The sequence below is a fragment of the Mytilus galloprovincialis genome, chromosome 7 (genome assembly GCF_965363235.1).
Source record: "Mytilus galloprovincialis chromosome 7, xbMytGall1.hap1.1, whole genome shotgun sequence".
Taxonomy (NCBI): domain Eukaryota; kingdom Metazoa; phylum Mollusca; class Bivalvia; order Mytilida; family Mytilidae; genus Mytilus; species Mytilus galloprovincialis.
This window is the reverse complement of record NC_134844.1, coordinates 81,818,393-81,830,846: the sequence shown is the minus strand read 5'-3', so window position 1 is coordinate 81,830,846 and position 12,454 is coordinate 81,818,393. Positions and strand designations below refer to the sequence as shown.

The following is a 12,454-nucleotide window of genomic DNA, read 5'->3' as shown; positions in this document are numbered from 1 at the left end:
AAAAACATACAAATCTTTGTTTAGGAATCAATTGACCAAGCTGCATGATCCAGGTGTAACTGAACATAACTAAATTAATATGTTCACTTCTATTGAAAATTTTTATTCATTGAATTTTAATTCCCAAGTGATTAACATACATGTATCTTTTTGTCATCTCATAATTGATGATCAAGGTATGAATTGGTGAACAAAGGAATTGTTTTGTTGTGAGTTATGCATCAAATTTGACTTGAAATAAACTTGATTTTTTAACTAAAAAACACTTGCTATCATTAAGCATTGTTATCACAAGTAGAATATGCGCTTTTGTAGATTTCATTACATTAAATGAATAGGAAAAAAGGAGGTCCCTGTATACTGTTTTGTTTTAACACCAGAAAACTGCGGTGTACACTGAATTAGAATACAAGGAATACCCCACTTTTCTTGACTTGAGCCTTAGGCCAATTAAAATTAATTGCTAGATTTTCATCCCCGCCCGCCCCTCTGAAATCGTCCCGCCCCGATTTTTTTTTATTTAACAAAAATACGATTTGCGGATTTTAACATGTCCGTTACCGGGAACCATCGGTAATTTCGTTTCATTCAACACTTCCTGTTTCAAATTTCTTTTTTGTATTTCTCCGAGTAATCTAATAACGATATGATTGAGTCGACATATTCTGCTGCTCTATTATGACAACATCTACCGAGAATAGAGATTGATAACGAGAAGGGCATGAAATATTCGAGTAACGAGTAAAACGCCTTGTCATTTAACGCAAATTGTGGTAGTCACAAGTGAATCGAAAACCGTGTTTTTTCTTTATTTATACGATGACTTTGTGTCAGGAAATTTGGACTGTGAATGATATCCGAAGTGCAAGAATCGTAGAACAAATTGGTACAAAAAACATGACTGGATTAAAGAAATTGACACAAGCACGAATTTGTTTGATTTATGACCGTATATTGAGAAAAAAAAGTCGACAAACACGCATTTTAATTCCCTTATATTTATTGAATATTTACCCATGGCTGTTGTTTTTGTTGACAAACAGCAAACACTCTCTGTAACTGTCCCAATACCCTCAATTTAGTCATTAAACAACAACTACTTTTTGGTTAAGTTCATGTTTTACCATGTTTACATCACATAATTACTTTCCACAGAGTTTACATTATATTTTGTACTCATAATACTTGTGTTGCATACAATTGTACCAATACATTTTATTAATTTTATGTGGACTACAAACCATTGCTTAGAAAGCAAAATAAATTTGGTGTAGGTCTAGTCCAACTGAAGAGAGCATTTCTCTTCCCTTTGATGTACACTATAAATAGGTTTCTAAAGCGGCAATTACATGTATAACAGTGGTTGCCAATCAGGGATTTTTATTTAAGAGTTTAAAAAATAGTGTCAGATTCCTTATACAACATGTATATACATTATACAAGCTTGTTTTCCACTAGCATATACCCCGCGGTATGAAGAACTTGTGACAAGGGTTTCATATGAAATAAAATTTAAAAAAATAAAATCCTCCCACCCGCCCCATGTTTTTCAAAAATTTGGATGAAAATCTACTAATTAATTTTAGTTGGCCTTACCTGTTGAATTTTATACAAATTCAATATAGAAAACCATATCAAGGAATAAAATAAAATAATTTGCCTACCTACCTACCCATACCCTAACAACCTCAGTCGGGTGAGGGGAAACAAAGATATTTTTAATGTTGGCCTTACTTGTCTTCAAGCGTACAGATCTCTCTGAAATTGTACAGCAAGGTACCATACCATAAAGGGAAAGCTGAGATTTAGTTTGTGGGTATAATTACTGAAAGGGGGGGTTAAAAAAAAATGGGGTTTTTGGGGGGGGGGGTAATTTTTATATCATAATTTTTTCTTGTCTTAAAATGTTCCATTTTTCTATTGATTTATAGTTCTTATTTGTATATTAAAGGAAAAAATACCGATATGGCAGGAGAAACAGACCAAATATGATATGTTAATTATCATATAAAGTATTGCACAATAGCAGGAAATCTTCAATTGCATAGTATTGCACTACAGCACAGTATTGTGCATAAGCAACAAATCCTCAAATCAATTGCACAGTATTGCTCAATTGCAAGAAATCTTCTTAAGAAAATAAATAGAAATATTTCAACCCATTTCAAATTTTTAAGATCTTTCACCACATTCATTTTGTGTCAGAAACCTGTGTCAAAATTTTTATCACAATCCAAATTCAGACAGTATCAAGCTTGAATTTTGTGTCCAAACTTGCACCAACTGTTCAGGGTTCGACTTCTGCAGTCGTATCAGGCTGCGCTCAGCGAAGTATTTTATTAAAGATGTATTGAACATGTTTGGGTGTTGACAATTGGATGATTTTTTATCTTACAGGATATGGGTTATACTACATCTGACCAGCCTATTCCTTCCATTTTGTTAAATGCTTCAATAGCTAATGCCACAGACCCTAGAAACAAACACATGATCAACACAGCTGGTACAATGACATCACAATTGAACTGTGCATCCACATTCTTGAAGAATGATGGTGAAGCACTTTTTGCTTTTTCTAGTAATGCTGGTAATCTGTTGTTGGTGAAGATGCCCCCTGTAGATAAGGAAGGAGGTAAGTATTAACAAGCTTATGTTTATTGCTGTGCCCCCTGTAGATAAGGAAGGAGGTAAGTATTAACAAGCTTATGTTTCTTGCTGGTTCACTGCTATCACTTTTGATATTGTGTTAACATGGTGCTATGTTTTAATGGTGCAACTGAATAGACTTTTATACTAGACTATGAGAAATGTGGTTCTGTAATTTTAGAAAAAGTGCTTTTTAAAACTGAATGTTGATTTTTGAAGGGACAGGGGAGAGGACCATTATCACAAACCTCAACATGGCAAAAATCAAACAGAGAATCATATCACAAACCTCAACCTGGCAAAAATCAAACTAAGAATGAGGTTCTCATATTCTTGTACAAATAAATTTTAAAATGCCTCCACTACAAATATTGTATATATATGTTACAGTAAATAGGTGAAATTAGGAATTACATGTAACTACTAAACATTTCAGTAAATACCTGTAAGTACTAGCCAATTTAGTAATTACATGTATTTACTAGTTGTTTCAGTGATTACTGGTAATCACTGATTTGTAATGTCATTTTTACAGCTATTTACTAACTTGATGTTTTTGTTTTAAAATTCAAAACATAATTCAAGATACCAAATAAAAAAGTAAAGGGTAGGGTATTTTAAGGGAGCTTACTTAGTGATGTTGGAATATAAGACACATCAAAAGTGCAAACTCTTTAGTGTTTTATGAATTGAAACTGGAAAATGGTTGTTTTATAGGTTTTGAAACTCCGTAAATATATGCATGCAAGACAATGATATCAATTCAAAATTGATTTTCATAATTTTGTTAAACTAAAATCTCCATCATGCACTGTGGTTTAAAACTTTAAAATCATTTTTAACCGGATTTTTGTGACAAAAATGTCGGTTATTGATTTGGGGATGCACGGCAGGCGGCCGGCCGGGGGGTCGGTCGGTCGGGGGGCAACCAAATGTTGTCCGTGCATTTACTCATGAACCGTTTAACAAAAGCTTTTTAAATTTTAAGATGTTGTTACTGACAACAAAATGAAGGTCAAGTTCAATAATGACGATTTTGACTTTTACCGTTCAGGAGTTATGGTTCTTGAAAGATTGAAAAATGGCATTTCCAGTCGTGTCCGTGCATTTACGCATGAACTGTTCAACCAAAGCTTCCGAAATTTTAATATGTTGTAACTGATGACAAAATGGAGGTCAAGTTCAATAATGTCGATTTTGACTTTTACCGTTCAGAAGTTATGGTTCTTTGAAGATTGAAAAATGGCATTTCCAGTCGTGTCCGTGCATTTACGCATGAACTGTTTAACCGAAGCTTTTCAAATTTTAATATGTTGTTACTGATGACAAAATGGAGGTCAAGTTCAATAATGTCGATTTTGACTTTTACCGTTCAGGAGTTATGGTTCTTGAAAGATAAAAAAATGGTGTTTCCATTCATATACTGCCTTTGAGAGCTGAAGAAGGGATTGTTTATGACTCAATTTTAGTTGTGTTCAGTGCAAAGTTAAAAGAGATTGACAGGATGTTATTATATTTTGTAGGTGTTGTCCAGCAGTTTGAGTTAGCACAGTCATCTATGATGAAAAAGTTATGGAGTGGTATTATGAGGTAAAGACCCACACAATTCAAACATGACACTTCCAAAGCCTGTATAAAAGTAAGAGATGAAATATGATTGCCAATGAGACTACTATCTACCAAAGATCATTGAATGAGGATGGAAACAACATCAGTACTGTCTTCAACACAGCAAAAATCATAGTCGGCTAAAATTGCCCTAAAGATGACAAAACAGACTAAAATGTTAACCTAGAAACATAGAAAATGATAGTGGGAGTTTCAGGTTAAAGTTTTTGGTCACGGTAGTTTTTGATGAAGTTGAAGTCCAACAACTTTAAACTCAGTACACATGTTCCGTATGATATGATTATTCTAATCTAAATGCCATATAAGATTTTTGACCCCAATTTAGGGGTCCACTGAACATAGAAAATAGTGCCAGTGGGGCATCCTTGTACTATGGACACATTCTTTTTATACCCCCGCTTTAAAAAAGGGGGGGTATACTGTTTTACCTCTGTCTGTCCGTCCGTCCGTCAGTCAGTCCGTCCCATGAAACTTTCGTCACATTTTTCTCAGGAACTACACATCCACCCTTTCTGTAATTTGGTATCAACATTTATATATGTCAGCCATACCGTGTGATGCGTTTTCAGATTCATCACTCGACAACTTCCTCTTTACCGAACACTTGCATATTTTTACACTATTAATATTATCCACTTGCGGCGGGGGTATCATCAGTGAGTAGTAGCTCGCAGTTTCACTTGTTTTTAACAAATTTGGAAAGGAATTTGATATTTTCATAGCAAACTTAACTACAAAATTATATTGCAAACATCTACTTTTTGTCTTGCATTATCATAGAAATTAGAGCTTAAAATGCAGCAGTAGCAATGTTATAAACAATTCTGTAGAGCTTTACATATAAAGAAAGAAATTAAGAAAAACCAGATAATCCATATCTTTTTTGGTCTGAATTTCAGTTTAGCATAATCTATGTCCGTTTTCCTTGGCCTCATTTTCTGGGTTAATTGACTGCATTAAAATAGAAATATTCATGTCCCAGATTTTAAGTTTTGGATTTATGGGGCTTTATTCATAAAAAAGGGGGGATTTTCAACACTTCGGACAATAACACAAAAAGACTTTCACCAATGTCCATGAAACTTTGGTGAATTGTTTATATCTATTGATGTAAGCTCCCTTTCAATTTTTATAAATTTCAGATTTTAAGTTTTGGATTTATGGGGCTTTATTCATAAAAAAAAGGGGGATTTTCAACACTTCGGACAATAACTCAAAAAGGCTTTCACCAATGTCCATGAAACTTTGGTGAATTGTTTATATCTATTGATGTAAGCTCCTTTTCAATTTTTATAAATTTCAGATTTTTAGTTTTGGATTTATGGGGCTTTATTCATAAAAAAAGGGGGATTTTCAACACTTCGGACAATAACTCAAAAAGGCTTTCACCAATGTCCATGAAACTTTGGTGAATTGTTTATATCTATTGGTGTAAGCTCCCTTTCAATTTTTATAAATTTCAGATTTTAAGTTTTGGATTTATGGGGCTTTATTCATAAAAAAAAGGGGGATTTTCAACACTTCGGACAATAACTCAAAAAGGCTTTCACCAATGTCCATGAAACTTTGGTGAATTGTTTATATCTATTGATGTAAGCTCCCTTTCAATTTTTATAAATTTCAGATTTTACATTTCCGTGTTATGAATTTTTATGCTTAAAAAAGGGGGGATTTTCCAATTTTGGGACAATAACTAACACTTTCACAAAATTTTATGCAACTTTGATAAATTGTTTATATCTATTGACATAAGCTCCCTTTCAATTTTTATAAATTTTAGATTTTACGTTTTCTTAAGTAATGAATATTTATACTTAAAAAAGGGGGATTTTATGAAACTTTGGTGAATATATATTTATGTAACATCCCTTTTGATTTGTATATATATTTCTAGTTGATCATATAAATTCATTTAAAGCATAAAAGACAAGTTAAAAGAGCAACGGGCGTATCATGCGCTAAAGCGCAGCCCTTTATTGTGTTATGGCAATAGGTCAACTATATTTGTTGTATGGAAGAATTAACCAAGAAATCTAAACATTGACCAATGAACCATGAAAATGAGCTTTACATGTGTGCCTAGCATGGTTCATCTCACCTTGACCTCATTTTCATGGTTCAGTGGTCAATTTTTAGTTTTCTGGGTTAATGTTAAGTTTATGTTTAAATTGAAAAAAAAGTTATTTGGTTGTTTGTAATGTTAAATTCTCTCTTATTATAAGTAATAGGATAACTATATTTGGTTTGTACCTTGCAAGGTCCTCATGCCCGTCAGACAGTTTTTACTTGACCTCGACCTCATTTCAAGGATCAGTGAACAAGGTTAAGTTTTGGTGGTCAAGTCCATATCTCAGATACTATAAGCAATAGGTCTAGTATATTCGGTGTATGGAAGGACTGTGAGGTGTACATGTCAAACTGGCAGGTGTCATCTGACCTTGACCCCATTTTCATGGTTCAGTGGTTATATAAGTTGTGTTTTGGTCTGTTTTTCTTATGCTGTATGCATTAGGTCTACTATATTTGGTGAACAGAATGATTGTAAGGTGTACATGTCTTGCTGGCAGGTGTCATCTGACCTTGACCTCATTTTCATGGTTCAGTGGTCAAAGTTAGGTTTTTGAGTTTTGGTCTATTTTTCGAATACTATATATGCAATAGGTCATCTATGTTTGGTGTATGGAAATATTTTATGATCTATATGTCAGTCCTGCAGGTTTTATTTGACCTTGACCTCATTTTCACGGTTCATTGCTCAGTGTTAAGTTTTTGTGTTTTGGTTTGTTTTTCTTAAACTATAGGCAATGAATCAACTATATTTGTTGTATAGAAGAATTGTTTGCTGTACATGCCTGCCTGGCATGGTTCATCTGACCTTGACCTCATTTTTATGGTTCATTGGTCAATGTTTAGTTTTCTTGGTTAATGTTAAGTTTATGTGACAGTTGTAATAAAGCTTTATATTTAGGACTATCAACATAATATCAATGAATAGTAAATAAGGCGAGACATTTCAGCGTGTGCTCTCTTGTTTTTACTTAAGGAATGACTAATATTTTTCTGTCTATGAAGAAATAAAAAACAGCTTAGCAGTTTATTTAAAGTGTGCACAATATTTTTGATGTTATTTTGAATAGACAGAAAGAATATTGCAGTCATTCCTTATAATTTAATTCTAAATTCCATGTTAAACTGGTGTAAATCACGTGAAAACGTTGATGACGTCGTGGTCACAAATAGAAATTATGTCTAAGAGCTCATAGACAAAACTCTGTCGGCTAATCAGAAGACAAGTTACATCCAAAATTAAATTATAATAAAATGTCAATTGAAATGAATTAACTTATTCAAAAAGACATTTAAACAAACACAAATAAACATACACTGAAGAAATAAGTTTAATCTATGACACAATATAAAACAGAAGAGGACGATATTTATGTCCCTTCTTTAAGAAAAGTTTTGACCTCAATATCTCCAACAATGTTAAGGTCTCCTGTAATGACATGATAACCATAGGGAACGTATCTAAAACTAGATGATTCATAGCTATATACAGTTTCAAGTGGAAGAAGCATTTATTTTCTATATTGAATCTGATGATACTGAAGTATTATTGAAAATCTAACTTCTGCTGGTTTTTTTTGTAACAATACAATATAAAAGGCAGTTGAGTATTATCAGAATATGGAGTTATTCGGCTATAGATGGTAGAGTCATTGAATGTAATAGATGATTTAATACAATCTTTACTTCTATTTATCTATACTAATAAATGAGAAGACCTCATTTTGTGTTTCGCTTCTCTTCCTTCCACAAGAAATTATTCATCATGCCTCTGTATCCTATGGTACCATGGATAGTAAACTTAGAATTCAGTGATAGCAAAAAGCATACAGAAAAACATGAAAAAAATGAAATTATCAGAAAACAAAATATAACGGACTTTGTCCGGGTGGCAAAAAAACATATTGACCTGTCCCCAAGAACCTTTTTTACAAGTGACTTTTGATATCTTTCCTGAAATTCTTCAGTCATATAATCTTATAACACAATTTCACCCTACAGTTTCACATACTTTCAACCACGCTCTAAATGTTATGAAACTTATACACAATGCTTATTTATTATCACAAAATGCAGATCAAGTTGGAATTTTGGTAACGTCACTTTAACCATTCTAGAGTTATACCCCTTTATGAATGGAAAAATGGAAAATTATTTTTGTTTCCGTTCTCTTACTTGAGTTTGCCTCAACCAAATGTTTTGAAACTGATACACAATGCTTATTACTACAAAATACAGATCAAGTTGAATTTTGATGGCGTTACTTTAATCATTATCGAGTTATGCCCCTTTATAAATGGAAAAATTGCAGCATATTTAGTATCTGTTATGTAACGTATGTTGTCCCAACCAAACATTATGAGACCTATACACAATACTTATGACCACAAAACTCAGATCAAGTACAAAGGAGAAGGTTCACGAAGGGTTAAAATTGACCCTGATTTTTTTATGTTTTTTTAATCAGGCCAAAAAATTACAAATTTCACATAGAAATACTTGTGATAATACTATTAAGACAAAAATAGTTTTTCTGGCACTTTCCTTTACTATTTACGGAGCAATGACCCCTTAGATAAGCATAATTTGTATTAAAAGGTCAATTTTGGTACTTTTTGTCCATAATTTCAATTGTTTTTGGCATAATTAACCTTGGCCTCCATCTACGATCCAAAAAGTTTTTATATTGATGAAATCTATATTAAAATTGGAATCTTTTGGTTACAACACATTTTGGATCGTAAGTGGCGGCCAATGTGTTTCAAAAGCTTTTAGGTCTGAAAAATGCACAAAATCATCATATTTTGACAAAATGTCCAAAATTGGCTTACTTTTGGCGAATATCTTGTACTCTTATGAAAAGAACTGATATGTTTAGCATTTATACTTTTGAAATAGACCCATTTACGAACCAAATTGAGACCTTTTTGGTGTTCTATGTTAAAGTTGATATTTTAGGCCATTTTGTGCCATTAGTGAACCTTGTCCTTTGGTTGCGTCACTCATTGTTTTTGAGTTAAATGTCTCTTTATAATTTTGTATGCAAGCGGGGGCATCATCTGTGTCCATGGGGACACATTCTCCATTTATTTATTACAGATAACAGATCAGCAAGGGTATAATTTAAACGATGGTTTTTACTTTTATAAATACAAATACCTAAGATAATTTGGAGATTTCATGTACATGTAGTATATTATGGACATGATTGGAATTTGTTCTAGAATGATGAAAAATTGGATAACCAAGTCAAGATCGGCAGTAATAATTAACATATTTAACTTCATTAAAACTTGAACCTTTTATGCCATTTATTTCAGCAAAATCCTGGGTTGAACATTGCTCAACTCTATTGTCATTGTTTTCATTCTTAATTCTGTAACCTACCCTAATTGTCTAATTTTAGAAGTAACCAAGATGTATCTGAATCCCCGACCAGTATCGTTGTACAGCCATTCAAAGGAGATCCCTATATATTTACAGTGTGTAGAGACTATAAACTGAGGATATGGTCAGCAAATGTAGGTTGAAAATACTCACTTTAATGCAGAGTTACTGCCCTTTGGCAAAGCAAGTCCAATAGTTTAGATTTAGGCTTGCTATTTTTTAGCTCACCTGGCCTGAAGGGCCAAGTGAGCTTTTCCCATCACTTTGCGTCCGGCGTCCGTCGTCCGTCGGCGTCTGTCGTCGTCCGTCGTCGTTAACTTTTACAAAAATCTTCTCCTCTGAAACTACTGGGCCAAATTAATCCAAACTTGACCACAATCATCATTGGGGTATCTAGTTTAAAAAATGTGTGGCGTGACCCGGCCAACCAACCAAGATGGCCGCCATGGCTAAAAATAGAACATAGGGGTAAAATGCAGTTTTTGGCTTATAACTCAGAAACCAAAGCATTTAGAGCAAATCTGACATGGGGTAAAATTGTTTATCAGGTCAAGATCTATCTGCCCTGAAATTTTCAGATGAATCGGACAACCCGTTGTTGGGTTGCTGCCTCTGAATTGATAATTTTAAGGAAATTTTGCTGTTTTTGGTTATTATCTTGAATATTATTATAGATAGAGATAAACTGTAAACAGCAATAATGTTCAGCAAAGTAAGATTTACAAATAAGTCAACGTGACCGAAATGGTCAGTTGACCCCTTTAGGAGTTATTGCCCTTTTTAGTCCATTTTTAACCATTTTTCGTAAATCTTAGTGATCTTTTACAAAAATCTTCTCCTCTGAAACTACTGGGACAAATTAATCCAAACTTGGCCACAATCTTTATTGGGGTATTTAGTTTAAAAAATGTGTGGCGTGACCCGGCCAACCAACCAAGATGGCCGCCATGGCTAAAAATAGAACATAGGGGTAAAATGCAGTTTTTGGCTTTCAAAAACCAAAGCATTTAGAGCAAATCTGACATGGGATAAAATTGTTTATCAGGTCAAGATCTATCTGCCCTGAAATTTTCAGATGAATCGAACAACCTGTTGTTGAGTTGCTGCCCCTGAATTGATAATTTTAAGGAATTTTTGCTGTTTTTGGTTATTATCTTGAATATTATTATAGATAGAGATAAACTGTAAACAGCAATAATGTTCAGCAAAGTAAGATTCACAAATAAGTCAACTTGACCGAAATGGTCAGTTGACCCCTTTAGGAGTTATTGCCCTTTTTAGTCCATTTTTAACCATTTTTTGTAAATCTTAGTGATCTTTTACAAAAATCTTCTCCTCTGAAACTACTGGGACAAATTAATCCAAACTTGGCCACAATCATGTTGGGGGTATCTATTTTAAAAAATGTGTTCGGTGACACGGCCATCAAATCAAGATGGCCGCCATGGCTAAAAATAGAACATTGGGGTAAAATGCAGTTTTTGGCTTATAACTCAAAAACCAAAGCATTTAGAGCAAATCTGACATGAGTAAAGTTGTTTATCAGGTCAGAGTAAAATTGTTTATCAGGTCAGGATCTATCTGCCCTGAAATTTTCAGATGAATCACACAACCCGTTATTGGGTTACTGCCCCTGAATCAGTAATTTTAAGGAAATTTTGCTGTTTTTGGTTATTATCTTGAATATTATTATAGATATAGATAAACTGTAAACAGCAATAATGTTCAGCAAAGTAAGATTTACAAATAAGTCAACTTGACCGAAATGGTCAATTGACCCCTTTAGGAGTTATTGCCCTTTATAGTCAATTTTTAACCATTTTTCGTAAATCTTAGTTATCTTTGACAGAAATCTTCTCCTCTGCAACTACTGGGCCACAATCATCTTTGGGGTAAATAATTTTAAAAATGTGTCCGGTGACCCGGCCATCAAATCAAGATGGCCGCCACAGCTAAAAATAGAACATAGGGGTAAAATGCAGTTTTTGGCTTATAACTCAAAAACCAAAGCATTTAGAGCAAATCTGACATGGGATAAAATTGTTTATCAGGTCAAGATCTATCTGCCCTGAAACTTTCAGATGAATCAGACAACCCGTTGTTGGGTTGCTGCCCCTGAATAGGTATTTTAAGGAAATTTTGCTGTTTTTGGTTATTATCTTGAATATTATTATAGATATAGATAAACTGTAAACAGCAATAATGTTCAGCAAAGTAAGATTTACAAATAAGTCAAATTGTCCGAAATGGTCAATTGACCCCCTAAGGAGTTATTGTCCTTTTCTAGTCAATTATTAACAATTTTCATAAAATTTGTAAATTTTTATTAACATTTTCCCCTGAAACTACTGGGCCAAGTTCATTATAGATAGAGATAATTGTAAGCAGCAAGACTGTTTAGTAAAGTAAGATGTACAAACACATCACCATCACCAAAACACAATTTTGTCATGAATCCATCTGCTTCCTTTGTTTAATATTCACATAGACCAAGGTGAGCGACACAGGCTCTTTAGAGCCTCTAGTTTTAATCATGGCTATGATAATTTACAAATACCTAGCTTGTGATGAGAGTTTGTCACCATTTATTGGTTTCTGTTATCTGACTTATAATCCTTGGCTCAACCAAATGTTATGAAACTTATACACAATGCTTATTACCACAAAACACAGATCAAGTTAGAATTTTGGTGGAGTCACTTTTACCATTCTAAGGTTATGCCCC

At 33.4% G+C, this 12,454-nt stretch overlaps 1 protein-coding gene across 1 annotated transcript in view; it reads left to right on the top strand.

Moving 5' to 3' along the window:
- The window catches only part of LOC143083792 (nuclear pore complex protein Nup160-like), a 157,113-nt gene that overhangs the window by 28,609 nt on the left and 116,050 nt on the right, over positions 1 to 12,454 (top strand). Inside the window, exons 4-6 of the mRNA XM_076260147.1 lie at positions 2,398 to 2,632; positions 4,170 to 4,236; positions 9,749 to 9,863. Of these exons, the coding sequence (XP_076116262.1) occupies positions 2,398 to 2,632; positions 4,170 to 4,236; positions 9,749 to 9,863 (417 nt within the window). The remainder of the gene's footprint in view (positions 1 to 2,397; positions 2,633 to 4,169; positions 4,237 to 9,748; positions 9,864 to 12,454) is intronic.